General features: G+C 40.4%; 3 protein-coding genes across 14 annotated transcripts in view; 1 reads left to right on the plus strand and 2 right to left on the minus strand.

Annotated features, from left to right (window-relative positions):
* Positions 1 to 82: 82 nt before the first annotated feature.
* PPIL3 (peptidylprolyl isomerase like 3) lies at positions 83 to 4992 on the minus strand. 2 transcript variants are annotated; one of them, XM_039698182.1, is made up of 7 exons: positions 4898 to 4992; positions 4081 to 4127; positions 2846 to 2920; positions 1985 to 2078; positions 1295 to 1362; positions 788 to 906; positions 83 to 478 (listed from the first exon to the last, which is right to left on the minus strand). In XM_039698182.1, the coding sequence occupies exons 2-7, from the start codon at positions 4081 to 4083 to the stop codon at positions 352 to 354; spliced, it is 486 nt and encodes a 161-aa protein (XP_039554116.1). In that variant the 5' UTR covers positions 4084 to 4127; positions 4898 to 4992; the 3' UTR covers positions 83 to 351. The 2 variants fall into 2 exon arrangements, with proteins under 2 accessions (XP_039554116.1, XP_039554126.1); XM_039698192.1 differs by having other exon boundaries at positions 4857 to 4951.
* NIF3L1 (NGG1 interacting factor 3 like 1) lies at positions 4978 to 11154 on the plus strand. 6 transcript variants are annotated; one of them, XM_039698121.1, is made up of 7 exons: positions 4978 to 5070; positions 5323 to 5751; positions 6463 to 6625; positions 7093 to 7219; positions 7681 to 7819; positions 9108 to 9191; positions 10076 to 11154. In XM_039698121.1, exons 2-7 carry the CDS (start codon positions 5331 to 5333, stop codon positions 10258 to 10260), a joined length of 1119 nt encoding a protein of 372 aa, XP_039554055.1. In that variant the 5' UTR covers positions 4978 to 5070; positions 5323 to 5330; the 3' UTR covers positions 10261 to 11154. The 6 variants fall into 6 exon arrangements, with proteins under 6 accessions (XP_039554055.1, XP_039554048.1, XP_039554065.1 ...); XM_039698114.1 differs by having other exon boundaries at positions 5065 to 5198; XM_039698131.1 differs by having other exon boundaries at positions 5069 to 5143.
* A 526-nt stretch (positions 11155 to 11680) lies between these two features.
* The window catches only part of FAM126B (family with sequence similarity 126 member B), a 68079-nt gene continuing 60629 nt past the window's right edge, over positions 11681 to 19130 (minus strand). For all 6 annotated transcript variants that reach the window (XM_039698041.1, XM_039698032.1, XM_039698005.1 and 3 more), the window contains 7 exons: positions 18153 to 18285; positions 17656 to 17752; positions 15880 to 16026; positions 14543 to 14714; positions 14187 to 14248; positions 13378 to 13496; positions 11681 to 12781 (listed from right to left, as the gene is read on the minus strand). In XM_039698041.1, the coding sequence (XP_039553975.1) occupies positions 12695 to 12781; positions 13378 to 13496; positions 14187 to 14248; positions 14543 to 14714; positions 15880 to 16026; positions 17656 to 17752; positions 18153 to 18285 (817 nt within the window). In that variant the 3' untranslated portion in view covers positions 11681 to 12694. The remainder of the gene's footprint in view (positions 12782 to 13377; positions 13497 to 14186; positions 14249 to 14542; positions 14715 to 15879; positions 16027 to 17655; positions 17753 to 18152; positions 18286 to 19130) is intronic.

A 19130-nucleotide genomic window follows, 5' to 3' on the forward strand; every position in this document is an offset into this window, starting at 1 on the left:
ACAAAACTAGTAGCATGAAATTATAGCAAAGGATATTGCTTTAACATAACATCACTCAGAAAGATAACACAAAAACCAAAGATTAGGAAAAAAAATAAAGTTTTATTTTACAAGTATAAAAAACAATGCTTAAAAATCAAAATCCTAGAAGATACTCTGGAAAACCTGGCTTCTGAAGCAGAAGACTTCTCTGTGACAACTCCCAAACAATGTTAAAGCTCCTGAAAATTCTGCATTCAATAAACAAAGATATGATCCAGCTGAAGTAACCCTTTTTGATGGCTCTTTAAACCCTATAATCTGGGAATTATCTGACCAGTCTCTGAAAGAATGTGTTGTGGCATTCTGTGGCTACAGAGCAAAAGGGTTGGCATGAATTGTAATGTCTTTAATGCGAACATCATTAAGAGGTCGATAGGTTTTCTCATTCACAGGCAGCTTCTCCAGCTCATCCAGGGTCTCCAAGCCATCAATAACTCTGTAAGAAAAACACGAGTGCTGGAAATTGCCTTCTAATAATGATTTAACCTTCACAGTTATCCCAAAACACTTTACAGTCAAGTATCACAAGGCAAGGACTTTGCAAGCATATGATTACAAAATAAGACAACCAAAACATGTTACGTTTTGACTTACACACAATATGTTATGTGGCAAATAATGTATTTTGAAAGAAATATTAAGCATCCATGACAGACTCTGAGAAGAAGTTCAAGCATTTGCACGTGCCCTGAAATACTCAGATCCCTCACACACTCTGACAGAGGCATGCAGTTGAGTCACTTACTTTCCAAACACTGTGTACTTCATGTCCAGGTGTGGCTGTTTGCCATAAGTGATGAAGAACTGTGATCCATTGGTGTTGGGACCATTGTTTGCCATGGAAACTACCCCACGGACACTGTGCTGAAAAAGGGAAAAACCTCAGCATGAATGCATATCTGTGAAACCAGAACTAACCTGAGCAAAGTGCTCTATGACTTAGAGCTCTTCCTCAATACCATCATTAAGAACAAATCTTGGTTGCTAATATATTCTATCACAATCAGTAATTAGCTCCTCAGAATGGCTCTTACAGTGAAAAATTGCTTCTTTGCCTTCAGTGCATTAAAAATGCTGTCAGAAATTCTTTATACTTCTGTTTTCTGTGATGAAAATCCTCAAACCTTACTTGCCAAGCACAGAAATGCCTGTTCCTATTTTAATAATAAGCTATTGTTCTCTAACCAAGAGAAAATTATTGTAGAGAAAATTCAAATTAAAACATAAGTGCATATTGAGAACACAGAAATACCTTTAGATATTCACTGAATTCATCTTCAAACTTCTTGCCCCAGATGCTGTTACCTCCTTTCCCAGTGCCTGACAAAGAAGCATCACAGTAGAAGTTACTGGATTTTCAGACTGAAAAATCCAGAAATTATGTTCTGTTACAGCATTTTACAACAAAGATCCTAGACAGCCTGCAATTAGTTTAAGGCAGGCTCTTGGCACTGCAATGAGACATAACTCTATATAAGGAACCTATTAAGTAGCAGAACAAAGCACTGACATATCCTCAAATTAAATTCAGTATGAGTATGAACAGACACAGCTGAATCAGCTTTTCTCCCAAAAGCTGACACTGTCTGGGACATCTTCTCCAAATGTTTTACACTCAGCCTTTCAGGCAGAAACCACACAAAGCACAGTAGCACCTGCTTCTAATTTAGTCAACACAGAACCATCATATTTAGTGGAAACAGCTGGTAAAACTCAAGCTTGTAGAATGCATGATTACTTAAAACTGGGGTAACACCTGCACTTCTGTAAGCCCACCACAAAAAATAATCTCATTGTAAAAGCTCTTATCGATAATACAATAACTCTTATATTTTTTCTTTACTTACATTTTGGTTTTAATACCCATAATTCCTTTTTATTTCCTTACATTTTATTTTTATGTACATTTTTTCCACAGAAAGACCCAGACAGAAGAATTTACCTAATGGATCCCCTGTCTGAACCATGAAGCCCTTTATATTTCGGTGAAATACGCATCCATTGTAGTAGTTACTAGCACAAAGAGCCAGGAAATTCTACAAAAATCAAACAAACCATATTAACAAACAACTTAAAAATAGTATTATCTTACTGAAATGACAGCATTGGCAAGACCAATGCTTTTACCTCTGCTTAGCTTTGTGACCATGCTAATTCCACAGAGTAGTGCCACAGAGTAGTCATAAACAAATCATAGCTAATAAACTCCTTTGACAGTGTCACACACAAAGAATAAAAAGCTTTCAGTGCAAGGCTGTCTGACTTGAAGAACAAACAAGAAGCCTAAGATATGCTCTCAAGTATCATGTCCATTCAACAATTTTATTTGGCACATGTAATTTTGTAATCAATACCTTAATGCCTCAGCTTTTTCATTAAAATAAATGAAATTTATTTCAATTTCAGTTTATTGCAAAAATTCAAAACTGGGTTCCCTGACAAACTGTGAGTGAGTCTCACTCTTTCAAACTAAAATCAAGTCTGTGAGGGTATGAATAAACCCATGGAAATTTGGGAATCCCACACTAGGTGCTGTATTTCCCCTGAAAAGCAAAGGACACTGTGGGAGATGCTGGAACTTCAAAACAAGCACCCCTTAACTAAACCTTATCAAATGAGAAACAGGCATGAAACTCCAGGCAGTATGACAGAGTGCACAAGTTCTAGGAGTGGAACAGACACTGCACCAGCTTAAAATGTTGATATTCCATTACGTGAAAAGGTGAAATTGCAAAAGCCACTTGACCTATTTCTACTGCTTTGTTTCACCACCAGGCAATTCTACTCCAGGTATGTGACTTACTTCACAAGTCTTTGGAGTACGCTCACAGAATAGTTCAATTTTAATATCTCCCACATCAGTATGCAGCGTGACAGCCTGAGCAAAATGCAGAAAACAATAATTAAATCAGCAATAAAATACTAATAGATACTGTTTTATTTCCCAGCCTCATCAAGAACATAAGCAAGTTTGCACTACATATAACCACTGTTTCAACATTTGGCCTTAAGCAAAGCTACTGTCACAACCAATCCACATTTCCAGTAAAATCACCAGAAAGCACTCGGTTTCATTTAGTTTCAGGACAAATCAAGTTTGCCATGGTAATGCAGTAGCTGTTGCATGCTGTTACACTCCAGAAATACATTATTCATTTGCAAACAGGACCTACTCAGTCACTTGAAAGTAAAGGTGAAGAATCAAGATTGAATCTATTTTGGATGGTGCACACACCTACCTCACTGCTTTACACAACTAGAGGAGCAACTGATGCCTGCAGCCTTTTGATTGATAAGGCTAGTTCTGAATTCCAGCATATATAATGCCTTCACAGACAAGTAAATCTACAAATTAACTTACTTTTCTTAAGAATTTATAAGTTACCTTCATAAAATTTAAAACCAGTTACCCAGTGACCTAAGCAAATTTATCTCTACAGGCCATATATATCACAGTGCTTCTATGGAAAGTGCTAAATGATGCAAAAACAATTACTGTGGGGATAACCCTACAGTAAAACTAATCAAAATCAGCATCATGTTGATACTGGCATACTGCTCCAAAAGTATACAAGTAAAGGAGACAGCTGTCCACAATGTTCATGAAGATGCTATAGAAGGTGTATAATTAGCTTAAGACATATATAGTCTTACCTCTATTTCTCGAATTGCTAAACTTTTAAAAGCCTGTGAGTGCAGAGGTTTACATATGCTGAAGCAGAGGTATGTTCTTGCAACTAGACTAATGCTTCTGTGGAAAAAGAAACCAAACTAGATGATCAAATACATGCCAAAGTAGCATTAAAATCTGAGATCTCTAAAGTGAAAGCATAATTAGGTTTTAGACTGATGTAAATCAACATGTTTTCCTGTTCACAGTATCTTTTTATAGGTTTGAAATGAAAACCCTGAACTTTTCATGACAAATTCCTTACAGCATCAGAGTAAAACATGTAACCCTTTGAGATGGAGAGCAGCTATTCGCTTTCCAAAAGATGACCATTTCAGAAACCATATAAAATGTCCTTTTATTCTTACCATGTCTCCCTATCAAAATCTGAGGTAGCCTTCTATACAGCAATTTCCTGTAAACATAACATAAGAAGTTTGGTTTTTTTCCTGCCAACCCACATTTGGTTTTGATTCTAATTATCAAAATCTGAGGTAGCCTTCTACACAGCAATTTCCTGTAAACATAAGAAGTTTGGTTTTTTTCCTGCCAACCCACATTTGGTTTTGATTCTAAAATATCCGTTAGTTACATGCTTTTACACCACACAGTTCTACGTATGGTCCCATGCCAGTGACTGTGGCTAAATTTTGTATTTTAAGCAACTACACAGCATATAAAGAATGAAAAATTACTAGAATAGCACCACTTACAGAACAGGGAAGAGGGAAAAACCCACTCTTTCCTAGGATGAAAATTTATGTTAAGCCATCAGTTTTTGCAAATATTATGGCAGGTGGCAGAACAGTAGATGGCAGAAATTCACAGGCCAGTACCTAACAGAAGTGTGATTTGGGAGCAAGTCATGACAGCTGTGAGTGCCTGCAACAGACAAGTACCTACACCCAATCAGACTTTTTAAATCTTTGTAATACTTTCAAATGAAGTGTTTAGAATGCCGACAATAAAACCCGGCTGTGTAGAAGCCGAAAGATTTACGCGGTAATGGCTCCTCTATACACCCGCCCTCGCCGGGGCAGCCCCGGCCCCGTGTCCCCACCTGCCCGCGGCTCCCCCTCACACACAGCAGCCGGAGCTACCGCTCCCTCCCTGCCCCAGGTACCGCCACCGAAACACCGCGCACAGAACAGGCGGGCTCCTCCACCGCCCGGAGAATGCCTTAACCTGCCGGGGCCGATGGAGACCCAGCCCCGCCGGGGAGAAGCGGCTCCTCTCCCGCGGGCCGCAGCTCGCTCCCGGCGCACCGGAGGGGCCGCCCCAGCCGCGCCGAGCGCGGCGGAAGCGGCGGGGCCGAGCGCAGGTCCCGCCCCGCAGCGTCGGCCCTGCTCCGGCGGGAGGTGAGCGCCGTGCCGGCCCGGCCGTGCCCCGCGGCCGCCGAGGAGCGAACGCCTGTGGGGCCGGGCTCTGCGGGTCGGGTGTGCCGCGGGAAGGCGATGGAGCTTGAGCTCCGCGCGTTTGGTGCAGGGCAGCGTGGGGCGGGACCGCGGGAGCCCGGGGAGGGGAGAGCGGTCGGTACCGGGCGGTGCCGGGGGTGCTGCTTGGGCGGTGCGTTCCCGAGGCTCACGGCGGCCTGTGTTTGCCCCGCACAGGTCCCCGCATGCCGCTGCTCCGCCCGCCTCTCCTCCGCGTCCGTGCCTTGGGCCGCCCGCCTGTACGCGCCCTCATGAACCTCCGGGAGCTCGTCTCTGCCCTGAACGACTTCGCATCCCCCGCTCTGGCTGAAAGCTGGGACAATGTGGGATTACTGGTGGAACCAAGTCCTCCCCACACTGTGAACACCCTTTTCCTCACTAACGACCTCACTGAGGAGGTGATGGAAGAGGCAGTGCAGAAGAAAGCAGACCTCGTTCTTTCTTACCACCCTCCTATATTCGCACCGCTCAAGCGAGTAACGTGGAAAACCTGGAAGGAACGGCTGGTGGTCCGAGCCTTGGAGAACAGAATCGGGATTTATTCTCCACATACGGCGTACGATGCCATACCTCATGGAGTTAATAACTGGCTAACAAAGGGACTCGGTGAGGTTCTATTAAGAACAAACAAAATTGTTAAAGATACATGCTATTTTAGGTGGGATCTTTCATCATTTGCCTTCCAGCTTTTACAGGTGTGATTTGAGGACTGGTTTTCTTTTTCCTAATATTTTTTATGGTACTGTAACCTTAAATACATTTTAGGATATTTATCTTGGTGGTGTATACTGGATAACAAACACAAGAGGATATTTTCACATGCATGACTGTACTATTGGATGTATCTGGAACTGGTGGAACGTATATATTGTCCACTGTGGTTGTAATGATACCACTGACTTTAAATCACCACCTTTAATTTATAAAGTACGAGATCTCAATGTTTGCAAAGTATTTAAATTATGTGAAATTATTTTAGATTTTTATCCTGTATTGTGGCTCACAGATTACAATAGCTGTGTATTTTCCAGCCTGTCATATAAACTAGGAACTCCTTTTTGGTTTTGTACAATCCTTAGGATAAAACTGACAGCATTAAGAATGGCAAATAATACATATTCATCAGCTTCTTTGGACTTAAAATAGACTGTGCCTAATGGAGACAGGAGAATGAAAAGCCCTCAGTTCTGGTCAGGAAAAAAGGATTTGAGTGCAAAATTTGCATCTTTGTGCCACATCTCTTAAAGATGTGTGCTAAAACAGTGTTAGGATACTTACCCTGCTTTATAAACCAGCGATCTTTTATTGTTTTCTCAGGCACCTGTACTTCTGTCCCACTACATCCATCAACTGCACCAAGCTCTCCAGCTGAGGGCACTCACCGGGTAGAATTCTGTGCAGATGCTGAGCATCTGGATGCAGTGCTGTCCAAAATCAAAGACATCCCAGAGATCTCTTGTCTCACTACTCTCCCAGTCAGGTATCTGCTCCACTCTCTAATGTTGTATTCTTCCTGTTGTTTGAAACAATAAGTTGCTGTAATTGTATTTTACTGTTCTAATGTACTTTGCATTGCTGCTGTATTTTCCAGCAACAGAACAAGAAACTTAAGGAATAATTGTCCCTTTCTGGGCAATCTATGTCATGCTGAATGGTAATAGCAACTCAAGTCTAGCATCACATAGATTAGGGGTGTTAAAGAAGTATTAACAGGAAATTTGATGAGGACAGTTGAGTTAAATTCCCATATTTGTTTCTTCCAAGACAAGTCTAGCCTTGAAATTTCAATGCTGCCTTTTTTTCCTTTCTCAGCAGTTGAATAGACACTGGGATAAAATAATAATAATTATAATGCCAAAATTAATCATTATAATGCTGTAATATAATAATTACAATCCTGAAATTTTATCTAGCTTCTTAACAAGCACCAGGCCTGTCTTTCCTCAGGGTTGAAGGTGAGGAACAAACACGAGTCAGTCTGAACTGCTCTCAGAAAGCACTGCTGGAGGTGGTGGCATTATTGTCCCAGAACAGCCTTCTTTGTCACAAGACTGAGATTCTCTTACTACAGAAGGTAACAAAATCACAAAATTACTTCCTGTGAATGTATTACTTGTGTGAGCTGAGTACCTTAAACACTGAAATGCAGTAGTCAGTGGCATCACAGCTTTCCAGTGCTACCTCAGTGCTCTGAAGTACTGGCATATGGGAATTTGAAGCCAAAGCTTCAAAAGCTTCAGCTTCAAAGCAATGAAAGTATCTATGTGGCCTGTACTAATTCTTAAATCAGTTCCAGTAGCTGGTGTAGTTCATATGTTACATTTAAGAACATCACATCTTTGTAAAGTTCAGTGTTGTTCCTGAAAGCCCAATATACTCATCTTGTTACCGTGTGCTCAAGCTTTCTCACAGTAATTTTAATTTTTTTTCAGCCTCTTCTTCCCCCAAGCCCAATATACTCATCCTGTTACCGTGTGGTCAACAATGCAAGCATCTGGAGTCAGCTTTCTCACAGTAATTTTAATTTTTTTTCAGCCTCTTCTTCCCCACACTGGGATGGGACGCCTGTGCACCCTGAGCGAGCCGGTCTCCTTGTCGGACACCATCGAACGTATCAAAGGGCACCTGCAGCTCCCCCACGTCCGCGTGGCCGTGGGAGCGGGCAGGACACTCGGTAAACGGGCCCGCGAGCCAGGCTGCCTGCTAGGACTGCCACTGCAGCAACACAGGCAGCAGGAGTGTGTGCATGACAGTGGGAAACACTGCTGTCTTCACCAGCTTCAATGCCAAGAACCAGGAAGCGCTGTTAAGAAACAGCACCTTAGAATTTACAGTCATATGAAAAGAATCTCATCTGTATTTCAATGGGATTCTGTATTATGCTGGTTGATGTGGTGAAGGACAGTACAAGTTGAATGAAAGATACCATTTTTTGTAATTTGTATAAAGACTAAATTTTTCCCTACCCAGGATATCAGGCACAAAGGTGTACTGTTTGATTGTATGATCCCTTTTGTGGTTGAATGTTAAAATTGGGAGCACTTTAAGAGTAAGACACTTTATGGTATCATTATGAACACAGAAGGAACGTGAACTAGCTCAGACAGTGTGGTCATTAGTAAGATGTGGGGTAAACATCCTCTTATCCCAGCTGTCTGTCCTACAGTCCAAGGACCACAGCTGGTAGAATTTGTGAGAAAGAGTAAATTTGTTGTTCTTTGTAATTTAGGAGGTACAAATCTCATTAGACTGACAATTGCACTAAAAAATCCCTGAACTACTTCAAAGCCCTTTCTATGGTGTGGTCCGGCTCCACTTAAATCACCAGTGATTGCAAGGCATCATACTGTAAAACCTTAACAGATTTTGAAAACTCCCTGTATTGTGTGTCCCCTCTCCTGAGTGATTGTAATATATATGAAAAATTAAAATTCATGTCACTGCTAATTCCAAGTTATTACATCTATGACAATCACAGCAAATGGACATTTTTATTGGCATGGAGCAGCTTTCAGCTTGTATTAAGACTGGCCTTCTGAGAGCTGAAAGTTAGGAACCACTATATCTCAGAGGCCAAGTGCTGCCTTAGTGGCATCATTAGTTTGAAAACTAATGGTGGTTGAACAAAAGAATCCTGCAAAGAGTAGTGGCCTATTAAAGACTTCAGAAACCTAACTAATACATCACTAGGAGAAAGGTCACCAGCAGCCAGCCTCTGCTGGAGTTTTCTGCAAAGTGTCCTGCCTCTTGGAAAAAATCTACCTATCACAGAGGATTTTGCTGTATTGTCAGAGGTGTTACAGGCCCATGACTCTTTCAAATTGACAGATGTGTCTCTTCCTCCAACTAATTTACATGGACTCTAAAATCAAGGTAGTACTTAACTGAAACAATTCCTAGCAATACACACGTGAGGGCTCATCAAAGGGGAAGAAGTTTAACTGTGGCATTGTATCCTGCAGAATCACCAGTGAAGAAAGTTGCTCTGTGTGCTGGTTCTGGGAGCAGTGTCCTGAAGGGAACAGAAGCTGACCTCTATCTCACAGGTAACAGACTGCTGTTTCATTATTTTTGTAAAAATAGCCATTAGAGAAAAAAACAAACCCCAGCAAAAAATAAGAGGGCTGACTGGCTGTTGAAAGATTTGACTACAAAGAACTACCTGTTATTTATAATTGAGAAACAATTCGTTATTGGAATGACAAACTAACATTAAAGTAGAACTTATGTGGATCAATTGGCAGTGTGGCACAGTGAAAGATACTTGAATTAAAACATTGCTTTACAGCATTTATTTCAACAACAAAAATCAGTGCTGATGGCAGTAAGTTCCATCTTTTGGTGTGTTTCTCCTTTGGCAACATATATTTCCTCTATTCCTTACAGAATTCCCTAATGCAAAACATTATATAATGTAGTCTACAGAACCTTCCAAAGAAACTCCATAGTGTGTCTAGCCAAAGGGACACTTAGTCCATTATTCTCTCTCCCAGCACTGGGACAGCTATTCCCCATGGCTCAGTAATGTGAAGGCTGCCTTGCATTCTGTAGGAATTGCTGCCCCTTCTCCCATTATGCGTAGCCCTGCAGAGCTGACCTAGAACTGCTTTCCTTCATCCTCTTCCAGACCACTCTAAGCATTTTTATTTTCTGCCCAAATGGGCAGAATTTACAACTACTCAAAGATGGCGAGGAATTTCTGTGGTTTGACTCAGCTGCATACAGGGCTATCAGCTGAGTCTTTCAAAGGACCCTGGAGCAGGAGTGTTCCACTTTCCTACTGAGCAGGTGGTGTTGCATTTCTGCTTATGGCCTATATTCCATTACATCACCACATCTTTTAGCTGAGATGCTCCATACATTGCAGAGACCTGGTTACCTGAACTGCACCATTTGTGATCTCCATGACACTTCTTTCTCAAAATGGCAGGAGAGATGTCCCACCATGACGTGCTGGATGCAGTTGCCAATGGGATAAGTGTTATTCTGTGTGAGCACAGTAACACCGAGCGAGGCTTCCTGTCAGAGCTGCGTGACGCACTCGCCATCCACCTACAGAACAAAGTCAACATCATTGTGTCTGAGAAAGACAGAGATCCTCTCCAGGTGGCATAGGGGGAAAAACTGGAGAGAGAGAGAAAATTAGTCAATAGTGTTACCTTGCACAGACCTATCCAATTGCGGAGCTAATGAAGGTGCTTTCAGTTGGTCCAGTACAGAATGCTTGTACTATATGGTCCCTCAAAGTCTGGGGTATATTTTGTCATGTCAGAAAAATAAATGTTTGTTTTGGAATACCAAAGGTTCATTTACTTGATTACTGGACTGTACTTGGAAAAAATTTACTGTTACTGCTTAATGTTATTAGTTACAGTTGATGACCATGATACTCCAGGATTGATTTGGGTAAAATATATAAAACCTGACTTACCTCCAGATTTAAGCTTAGGCAGCAGTTCTACCCTACTACAGTTATGTCAAATCATGTCAGTGCAAGCCACTGATACTTTACCTAATAAATTTCAGAAATAGTAGTTAATGAATGGATGGAGATTAACAGTTGTACTAAGGCGCCACTCAGCTGCAAACAAACACAGAACACAAAGCAAGTTGTTGGTACTAATATTCAATTACACAATCTACCACTAATGCAGCTTTAAGGATTTTCAAAAGAGGGATTCTCAATTTAAAAAAGCTTTGTAAGGTTGAAACTCAATTCCTTAAAGCTGTAAATTCATGTGCCTTTGTTATTTTCTTTTAAATAACAGTTTCTGTAACTGTGGCTTTTAATTACAGGATTACTAAAACTGAACAAGTAGTATTTTCACCACTGATAATGAGTTTCATTTTCCAAGCTAGTTTTTTTCTGTTGGGATTTTTTTTTTAAGAAAAAATAAATCTCACAGTTGTATACCCTACCATCTCTGGATGGTAAATATAATTTAATTAGAAATTTGTAAAGATGTTAGCTCTATCCTTTTAAGTTAATAAAAGCAGCTCATCAAGCAATGTCTCCATCTAATAATTGCATGTCTTGTTCCACTTAAATGTATTTAAGTGGAAAGAGATGATTGGTTTATCTGAAGCTACCAAGCTATAAAAAGGTCATCATTCTTACCAACACCATGAAGGCACCTCAATATGCTGAGAAGTGAGAAGGAATTTCTTCTATCCCAAGGAAAGGGAAAGGACCTGTATGAAGAATCAATCTGACGGGGGCAGATAGATGCTCTAGGTTTCTACTACACAATCAGGCCATACATCTCTCTTGCTTCTGTCAGTGAGGGGCAGATAAGGTACTATTGCTCCATGGGATGTTTTGGTTCTCTTTAGAAGCCATATACTGGTATTAAAAGGCAGGCAAACGGTTCTTGATTTTGATGTAAGAAACAATGTAAAATATTTCTACTCGGTAATTTGAAATCTTCTGCATGGATATTTGACATAATAATGAAAATGAGGCCTTTGCACAACAGCCACAAGGATTTCCATCTTCCTGTAACATAAAAAGATTGTGAAAGACAAGACAAACTAATGAAAATTAATAAAGTACTTTATTTGATTGATTTGAACTATTACAACAATGAGCTGTAACACAGCTACCAAATATTAAGCATAGAGAGTCCCTGAAGTCTGGCTGGCAGACTACAGATGATGGAACTATACAGATTCCTCCCACATAACTGAGAAAAAAAGAATTGAAGATGTCAAACTTCAGCAGTCTCCCAGCCTCTAAGAGCTGAAAAAAAAGGGAGAGCTTCTAAGTGGCATTTAAGGCCTCCTCCAGGATCAGTGGGCACTCCTGATGTAAAAAATATAAATATACAATCAAGCTCTAAAAAAATAAACAAAAAAGCTTCACAGCCTCCTCATATTCCTGGATTGCACCTTGGAAAGTAGCAGGCAATAACATGAGTCCATCATAATTTTGATTATCTAAATCTTATAAAAGGATATTGGTTTGGGACAAGTCCTTCAGTTTTATTGCCAGAATTTACTAAGTTACCTGCAACATCCCAAACACACTCATATTCTCCTTTCCTCATGCAGTCAAGGCAGCTCTTGTAGCATTATAGATCTTGTCTTCATACACTGGAAGCTAGTTTTGTCTAATGGTAGAGGAGTACTGGACAGCACTCAGTTGAGAAAATTTGCACCACTAGTACAAACTAAAGCTCTTGACCATCTTGTGATTTGCACTTCCCAAGTAAATTGCTCCAATAAAACCTTCAAGTCTACTGAGGTAGAGAGCAGAAGGCACAATCTCACCAAGTTTGTTTTTCTGGCTGTGAGGTTGCATGCACAGATAGGAAGAAGGCATTGTCTGAGCTAAGAGACAAAGCAGACAAACCCAACTAGAGCGCAAGAGAGGCCTTGCTTACAGAAGTCATCATTCCAAACTACCTGAGGTAGTTGAACAATGAGCAAGATTCATTAGAATTATTACTTATCAGTGCAGCAGCTGTGAGGCTGGAGAAAGAGATCTGAGCAGAGGCCCCTCTCCAGCAGCCATTGAGAGCAGTTGCTGTAGACACTGAGGACACAGACGTTACACATCTTCATTCTCTTTCTCTAAGAAGTCGGTCAAGGTACTGTCATCGACAGGAATTAGTAAGTATTCCACACCATCAGCTCCCTGAGAACAGACATGCACAGACATTGTCAACACCAGTGTACAGTGCCAGGCAAGCCACCAGACAGCACTGCAATGCTAGCATTTATCTGCAGTCTGGATTAGAGCTAGACAGCATTCTGAACAATACATTATTGAAAACATGGAATATGTCACTGGAGCAACACAGGAAATACACAAATACTGAGAAAAGTCACTAAATGAGAAATCTGCTGGTGGGTTATGCTTGTCTGACACTACAAAGCTCTCGACACTGTGTTCCTATATCTTGTACTGCTATACTGCCTCATTATTATGACAAATCTGCATTCCTTCCTTTTAGAAATACAGGTAATACTATTGGAAGCAGATTGGCAGGCTCCATAGTCTGCTACTTCTCACAGCCTTCAAAAAGAAGACGCAGGTTGCTGAATAACCAAAGCACACTGCATTTCTATAATCCTCTATCCATGTAAAGGGTGTTGACAAATTGGAGGCATGGAAATAGCTGCAATTACAGAATTTCAGCCCTTTTCCAGTTCCTACGTGCTTAAAACAATACAGCAAGTAAGCATCCTTGTTATTCAAAGTGGCTGAATAGAATTCTTCCCTGGACTCACCCGCTTGGTCCGGATCAGCTTGTGGTCCCTGAATTCTGTCAGCTGTGCCCTGAGTGTCAAGTCACTGTTCACAAGGAAAGCCTCCCGACACTGCTGGTAAAAGTCTTGGAAAGACATCCCTGGAGACAGAAAAAGGCAAGAACAAGAAACTGAAGTAGTAAGATTGTCAGATTTTTCCAGGTCTAACACTACATGTCCACCTGAAAATCTTGCTTTGGCTTAGACCAGAGTGGCTACAGTATCATCACCTCTTGGAAGTATACAGCTAAGGTAATACTTCAGTAATTAATGGACAGCTGAATTAGCATTTGAGTCAGCCTGCTGCCTAATGGAATTTTAATAGCACTTTAAATGCACTTTTACAATCGTTAATTTCTCTTAATTTCCAACTCCTCTATCTTGCTTCCTTTACCATTAAAATGTCATTCATATCCACTGCAACACCTATTACAAACAGTGACAGAATATTCCACATGTACCCTAGAAAGCAGGGGTACGTCAGAAGCCATTTATATAGGACATTTAAGTGCAAGTTATACACATTCAGTCTTCATTTTAATTTTTTTTTACTCCACAGTCCCCCATCAATGGTCTCAGCCATGTCTAAGCATGTAAAAGGCAGTCCTTCAGAACCAGCCAGTCTATTGATTTCCTGTCTGATTCTGACACAGTGCCACTAGAAAGACAGTGAGCCTCAATGAGCCAACTGTTTGAGCACTTCTGTTGCTGAACATGTAACCTGCATACCAAAACCCAGGGCTGCTGTGAACAGCAACACTCCAAACAAATGAGAAAAGGTGGGTACTTACCTGGATAAGATGGATTGTCCTTTTTCTCCAGCTGGTGCTGAGCAAGCAGTCTGAATATTCCTCTAAGTGAAAGGAGGAAAGGGGAAAATCAAAATAATAATAATAATTTAAAAACAGTCCAAAACTCCCACAATTAGAAAATATTAACTAATTTTGCCTTATGCACAAAGACCTGTTTGTGAATCTCACCACACTGGACAAGGCTGGCTATCCCAATGCTGCTCATTTAAAGTAGCCAATCAGCTGGAACCCAGGTCCTACCATCTTGGTCTGGAACACTATTATCAGAAAACAGATTGCAAGGACTGTAAATAAGTCCTTGGTAAGTGTTACTGTGAAGTGTAACAGTATCTTACCTGGCATTGAGAGTGAGGCTATGCAGGACATGCATTAGAGAGCTCAAAGCCAAAGATCCAGACTGTTGTACTAAAAGCGAGTTCTCATAAGATGTTTCTTCCACGTAAGGATTAAATGTGGTTGTCTCATACCAAAGCCAGTTAAAGAGGCTCAGCTTTGCCTGATCCCACACTAGACAGAGAGAACAGAAAGAGCAGAAAAAACCAGGAGATTTATGTTTTCTAAGGCGTTAAACAAGCAATATTAAAATGCACATAGTTCTGCTAGCATTGAGGAAACAATGTATACTTTTGAAATTCACATTACATACACCCAGATAACTGCAGTTCCAGTAAGATAAATTCTCAGCAACAAAACATTGCAGGCATCCCTTTTCCATAGATACATTGTAAATCCTTCCAGAGTCAGGAGTGTGCAAACAATTTCTGGCTGTAGCTGGAAGCTCAACCTAGAGGGGGGCTGAAATAGCTGAAACAAGACCCTTCTCAGAATGTGTGGAAATTCCTCCCTTGAATGGGGATACCCCTCAAGGTTACTCCTTCAGGCTGAGCTAAAGAGATCTGCCCAAGGTTGTTGGTATGGGTGAGTAACATCAATTTCTACTTGTATAGTTTTTGCTAGCTTTAATATAACTGCTTCAATATTGCTGTAGAAAGAGTGAACTATACTACTTGTTACAGCTACCTGTGCTGTGTAGTAAATAATTCTGATTAGGATCTTTTAGTCTAATCGTAACAGTAATCAATATAAGTAAGTAAGTAAGTTATTTAAGTATATTTGCTTTGCCATCCTTAATTTTGTGAGACAAAAGTTCAGTTACACCTCTATAATCCTTTGACATAAACCATCAACTAAGTCTGGTGCTAAGACTGGGTCCAGCCACACCCTAGATCCTGTCTAAGAAGGAGTTTAGAAAGGAAGGGGGTCCTTTCTGCACCTCCTGCTTCAACAGGAGGGCTTCTCTAATAAACTTTGTCTGAAGCTCCCATTCTGCCCACAAAACTGACTGATAAAAGAAAATTGTTTAGATGCAATGACAGACATAACATCCAATCCCCAGTTCAGTAAGTTCCTAAAATCAAATGGGTGCCAAAAGCTTGGAGTCTATTTGTATATTATGCTTAGCGGTATTTCTCAGTATCTTTACAGTTTTGGTTCAGCACAGCCACACTCCCAAACATCATACATCAACAGATCTGTTCTACACATCAACAGTAATACATACTAAGTTATAGTAATACACAGTAAGCAACACATGAGCTTATGAAACATGCTTAGCATCCCCAAAGCAAAACAAGATCCTTCTCTTGGCTAGATCATGCCCAGGAGAACTCACTGAGAGGAGCATTGATGTGATCGATAGAGGCAATGAGGTAAATGCTAGGCAGGGAGGATAACTGTGCAAGGATCTGCTGACTTCTTTCTCCTCTCAACATCTGGCTGTCCAGGTTATGAATGAGGACATAAAGCTCTAAAGATGAATCTGCAAGGTCAGAAAAAAACAGCAGAGAACCAATCAAAGACACTGCACACAAGCTGGTTTCCCATTCCCTGTGCAGTGTAGCACAAGTGTATCCCACCACTCTCCATACACATCACTCCAATATTGCTTTCCTTGTACAACGTAGTTTGAAGCTATACTGGGTGTTTCTGAGCATCTAAAAGGGTTTTTCTCAATTCACTGTCATCACAGCTACAGGGTTGGTTTTTTTCAGTTTAAGCTTTTCTGTTACAATCCACTTTCCACTTGCTCACAATTCTGCCAGGAATTGCCCCTTTAGCTGTGTTTCTTTTGCAATTGAAGGTCATTGAAATATATTTTAGAATGGAAGACTAAGCAGTTTTTTCAGCTGCTTTTGATTTACATGACTAGGATCTTTAAGCTTCTCCTCACAGTAAAAATGCATTTTCTATTTAAGGTTGTATCCAAAGCATCATAACTTCATTGAAAATTTTAACAAGTTCTGAAAAAAAAGTTAGAGACCTAGCTCTATAATAATGCAAATGGTAGATGTTAAAATTTTCAGCTAGCTGCTGTACTTATCCCTAGGAACAACTGTCATAGACAGGTAGAAGAATTATAAAAGAAAGGCCTCAAAGTCAGGCCTGCTCTGTTAAATTAACAGGTCATTTCTTCTAAGTGCAGCTAAGTAATCTGCAAGTTCCCATGCGAAAACAATCTTGGTATGAGAGCTCGTCAACACAAGAACATATTCTTGGGTGAAAAACAACTAGCACCTGCATAAATAACAAGATCTGTCTCATGAGAATCAGAGGAAAAAATATGTAAACTAGCTAAAATACAGAAGTTAGATAGATATGCAAAATACCATGCACCGACCAATGAACTAAGTGTGAATGTATTGCCCACCAGATCTGGCACAGGGCCTTCTGGTAATCCTATAAAATATGACCTATACAATAAAGATTTGGTTTTTCCTGCATGAAGAAAATGGAGTCTTGTCTGATTTATTCCAATAAACAACCATTTCCTGAGTCCAGAAACAATTCTAGAACTGGAACCAGTTTTTGTGCAAATTCATACATATTTGCCTGCCGATGGAAATCAGTCAGATCAGCTATAGCAGACTGCAAGACTGACTTACATACATTCAGGTGGGAACTGCTGTTAGCCTGCCTTTTTCACTTGGTCCCACCAGAAATACTCATAAGGTAATGACGAAGAACAGAATGTAAACACTGAAACACCAATGCCATGCACCATTAGGATTCCATGGCTATCTGTGGATGAATATACAAGCAGTATGACAGACATTCAGAAGCAATTCAGCAAGCATTGTGAGGCAATACCTGTTTCATTTTGCTTTTGAAACCAATTCTAACCTGCTTGTTTGACACACTGCTGTCCTGCTGTAAAACACTGACTGAGCTAACAGCTTACATGGGGTTGTTACACATGTATGTACACAGATAATCCTAGTGCATGCATGTTCTCATATATGTTGCATACATTACAAGCAAGAAAGTATACTAGCTACAATGCTAAGAAATTGTAAATGCCTGTATAAAAATTACAGGGGAAGAAAATGTCCAGGCTCTCTTAACAGTAAGTAGACTCTAATGTTTTTGTGCATAAAGTTAGTAATATTACCTTCTTTAAACCTTTTGGTAATGAATTCAAGTTGGTCAGGGGGGCTGCGGAAGGTTCCTATATGGTCCAAAACCTCCTCTGTGATGGAGTTGAGAATCTGAAAAAGAAAACAGGGGTTCCTTATGAAGGGTTCTGACACTGAAATGCAGAAAATCTGAAACTGAGTCCTTGGCTGCCTTTTGAGAGATAATCTGATTATTACCATAAAATTCCTAAAACAGTGAACGTAAACAAAAAAATTATATCCCTTCTCAAAACAGTGACATAAAACAAGGCTTTAGAATGATGAATATCTATTAATGACAAATTCCTGCAATTCCTTGGAAAATGTATGGGATCATTTCTTCAAGGTATTAGAAGAGAGAGGAAGTGCTCTACATTCAGAATTTGTTGCTATAGGGTGCAGCAGGTTTCCTTAACATTTTACACTGAAAGACTCTAGAGGTATCTGTAACACAGGATGATTATATAAATCCATAAGCTTTTCCCACACTTACAGATTTCACAGTGATGCTGGGGAAGTATCCATTAACCACTAGGTGAACAGAATCCTGGAGCAAGGAGGTACGAAACTTCTCCAACAGATCACGCTTTGAGCCCAGTCCATAAAGCACAATATTGAAACCCAAGCTGCAGCAAAGTGAGCAAATACAAGGGATCAAAGAAGTTTTAGGTCCATACATTCATTAAGCAAAATGATCCATTGCAATCTTGGTTTTAAAAATTTCATATTTTGTCAACTCCAGGCTTACCTTAAGCTTACAGCTGATAAACAAGGTTAGCTACAAAGAATCTGAAACCTGGCATGTGCATCCTAGCAAAAGAATCATTTCAGCAGCCTAGAGGCTCACAAACCTAGTAAAACATGGATGGAAGAAAATGCTATTGACTAAGAACAGAATACTAGATCTACAACTTCAGGTAAGAAATGGTAATCAACACTCACATGCATCCCCTCACCAAGTACTTTTATTACATGTTTACTACAGGTCACAGTAATTACAAGAAAAAAAAGCAAACCTTCATACTGGTTTACCACTCTGATCCTCAGGCACAATTTCAAAGCATAATTACTCTATACTCATGTATATTTCTTATCCTGAGATTGTTCCACAGAAAAAGAGGCAGGAAAGCATAAAGACAGCATGGTATGGAATTGTAGAGACCTAGAAAAGCTGACTTTAGTTGCATCCCTCACCCTCTTTCAGGCTGCTCTATGATATGGGAAAAAACCCCTCTCCACCTTATCAGAAACACTGTCTGTTTCCAGGAATAAATATTGTCTAATAAGCACCCAATTTTTAATGAGCAGCCTTGGAAATTAATTTTTCTTGCCTGAGTAAAAATCCAAGTGGAATAATAGGTCTGTTGCTGCGCCTTCAAAGGAAGTTACTGACTCTAACTGTTGCCAGGATGGAAAAATCACTCTGAGTGAAGCCCACTGTCTTGTGTCCCTACAAAAGCGGTCTAAGGTG

This window comes from Passer montanus, unplaced genomic scaffold, assembly GCF_014805655.1.
Source record: "Passer montanus isolate IOZ18808 unplaced genomic scaffold, ASM1480565v1 scaffold1, whole genome shotgun sequence".
In the NCBI taxonomy this organism is placed as follows: Eukaryota; Metazoa; Chordata; class Aves; order Passeriformes; family Passeridae; genus Passer; species Passer montanus.

Bases quoted from the DNA above. Each gene is read 5' to 3' on its own strand.
- PPIL3 (XM_039698182.1), bottom strand. The intron at 1,363-1,984 runs GTAAATTCTTCT...CTTCTTTGTCAG, and splicing joins TCAGACAGGGGATCCATTAG to GCACTGGGAAAGGAGGTAAC. The intron at 479-787 runs GTAAGTGACTCA...TTTTTCTTACAG, and splicing joins AAGTACACAGTGTTTGGAAA to AGTTATTGATGGCTTGGAGA.
- NIF3L1 (XM_039698105.1), top strand. From the start codon at position 5,167: ATGGAGCTTGAGCTCCGCGCGTTTG. The intron at 5,752-6,462 runs GTGAGGTTCTAT...TTGTTTTCTCAG, and splicing joins CTGGCTAACAAAGGGACTCG to GCACCTGTACTTCTGTCCCA. The intron at 7,820-9,107 runs GTAAACGGGCCC...TGTATCCTGCAG, and splicing joins GGGAGCGGGCAGGACACTCG to AATCACCAGTGAAGAAAGTT.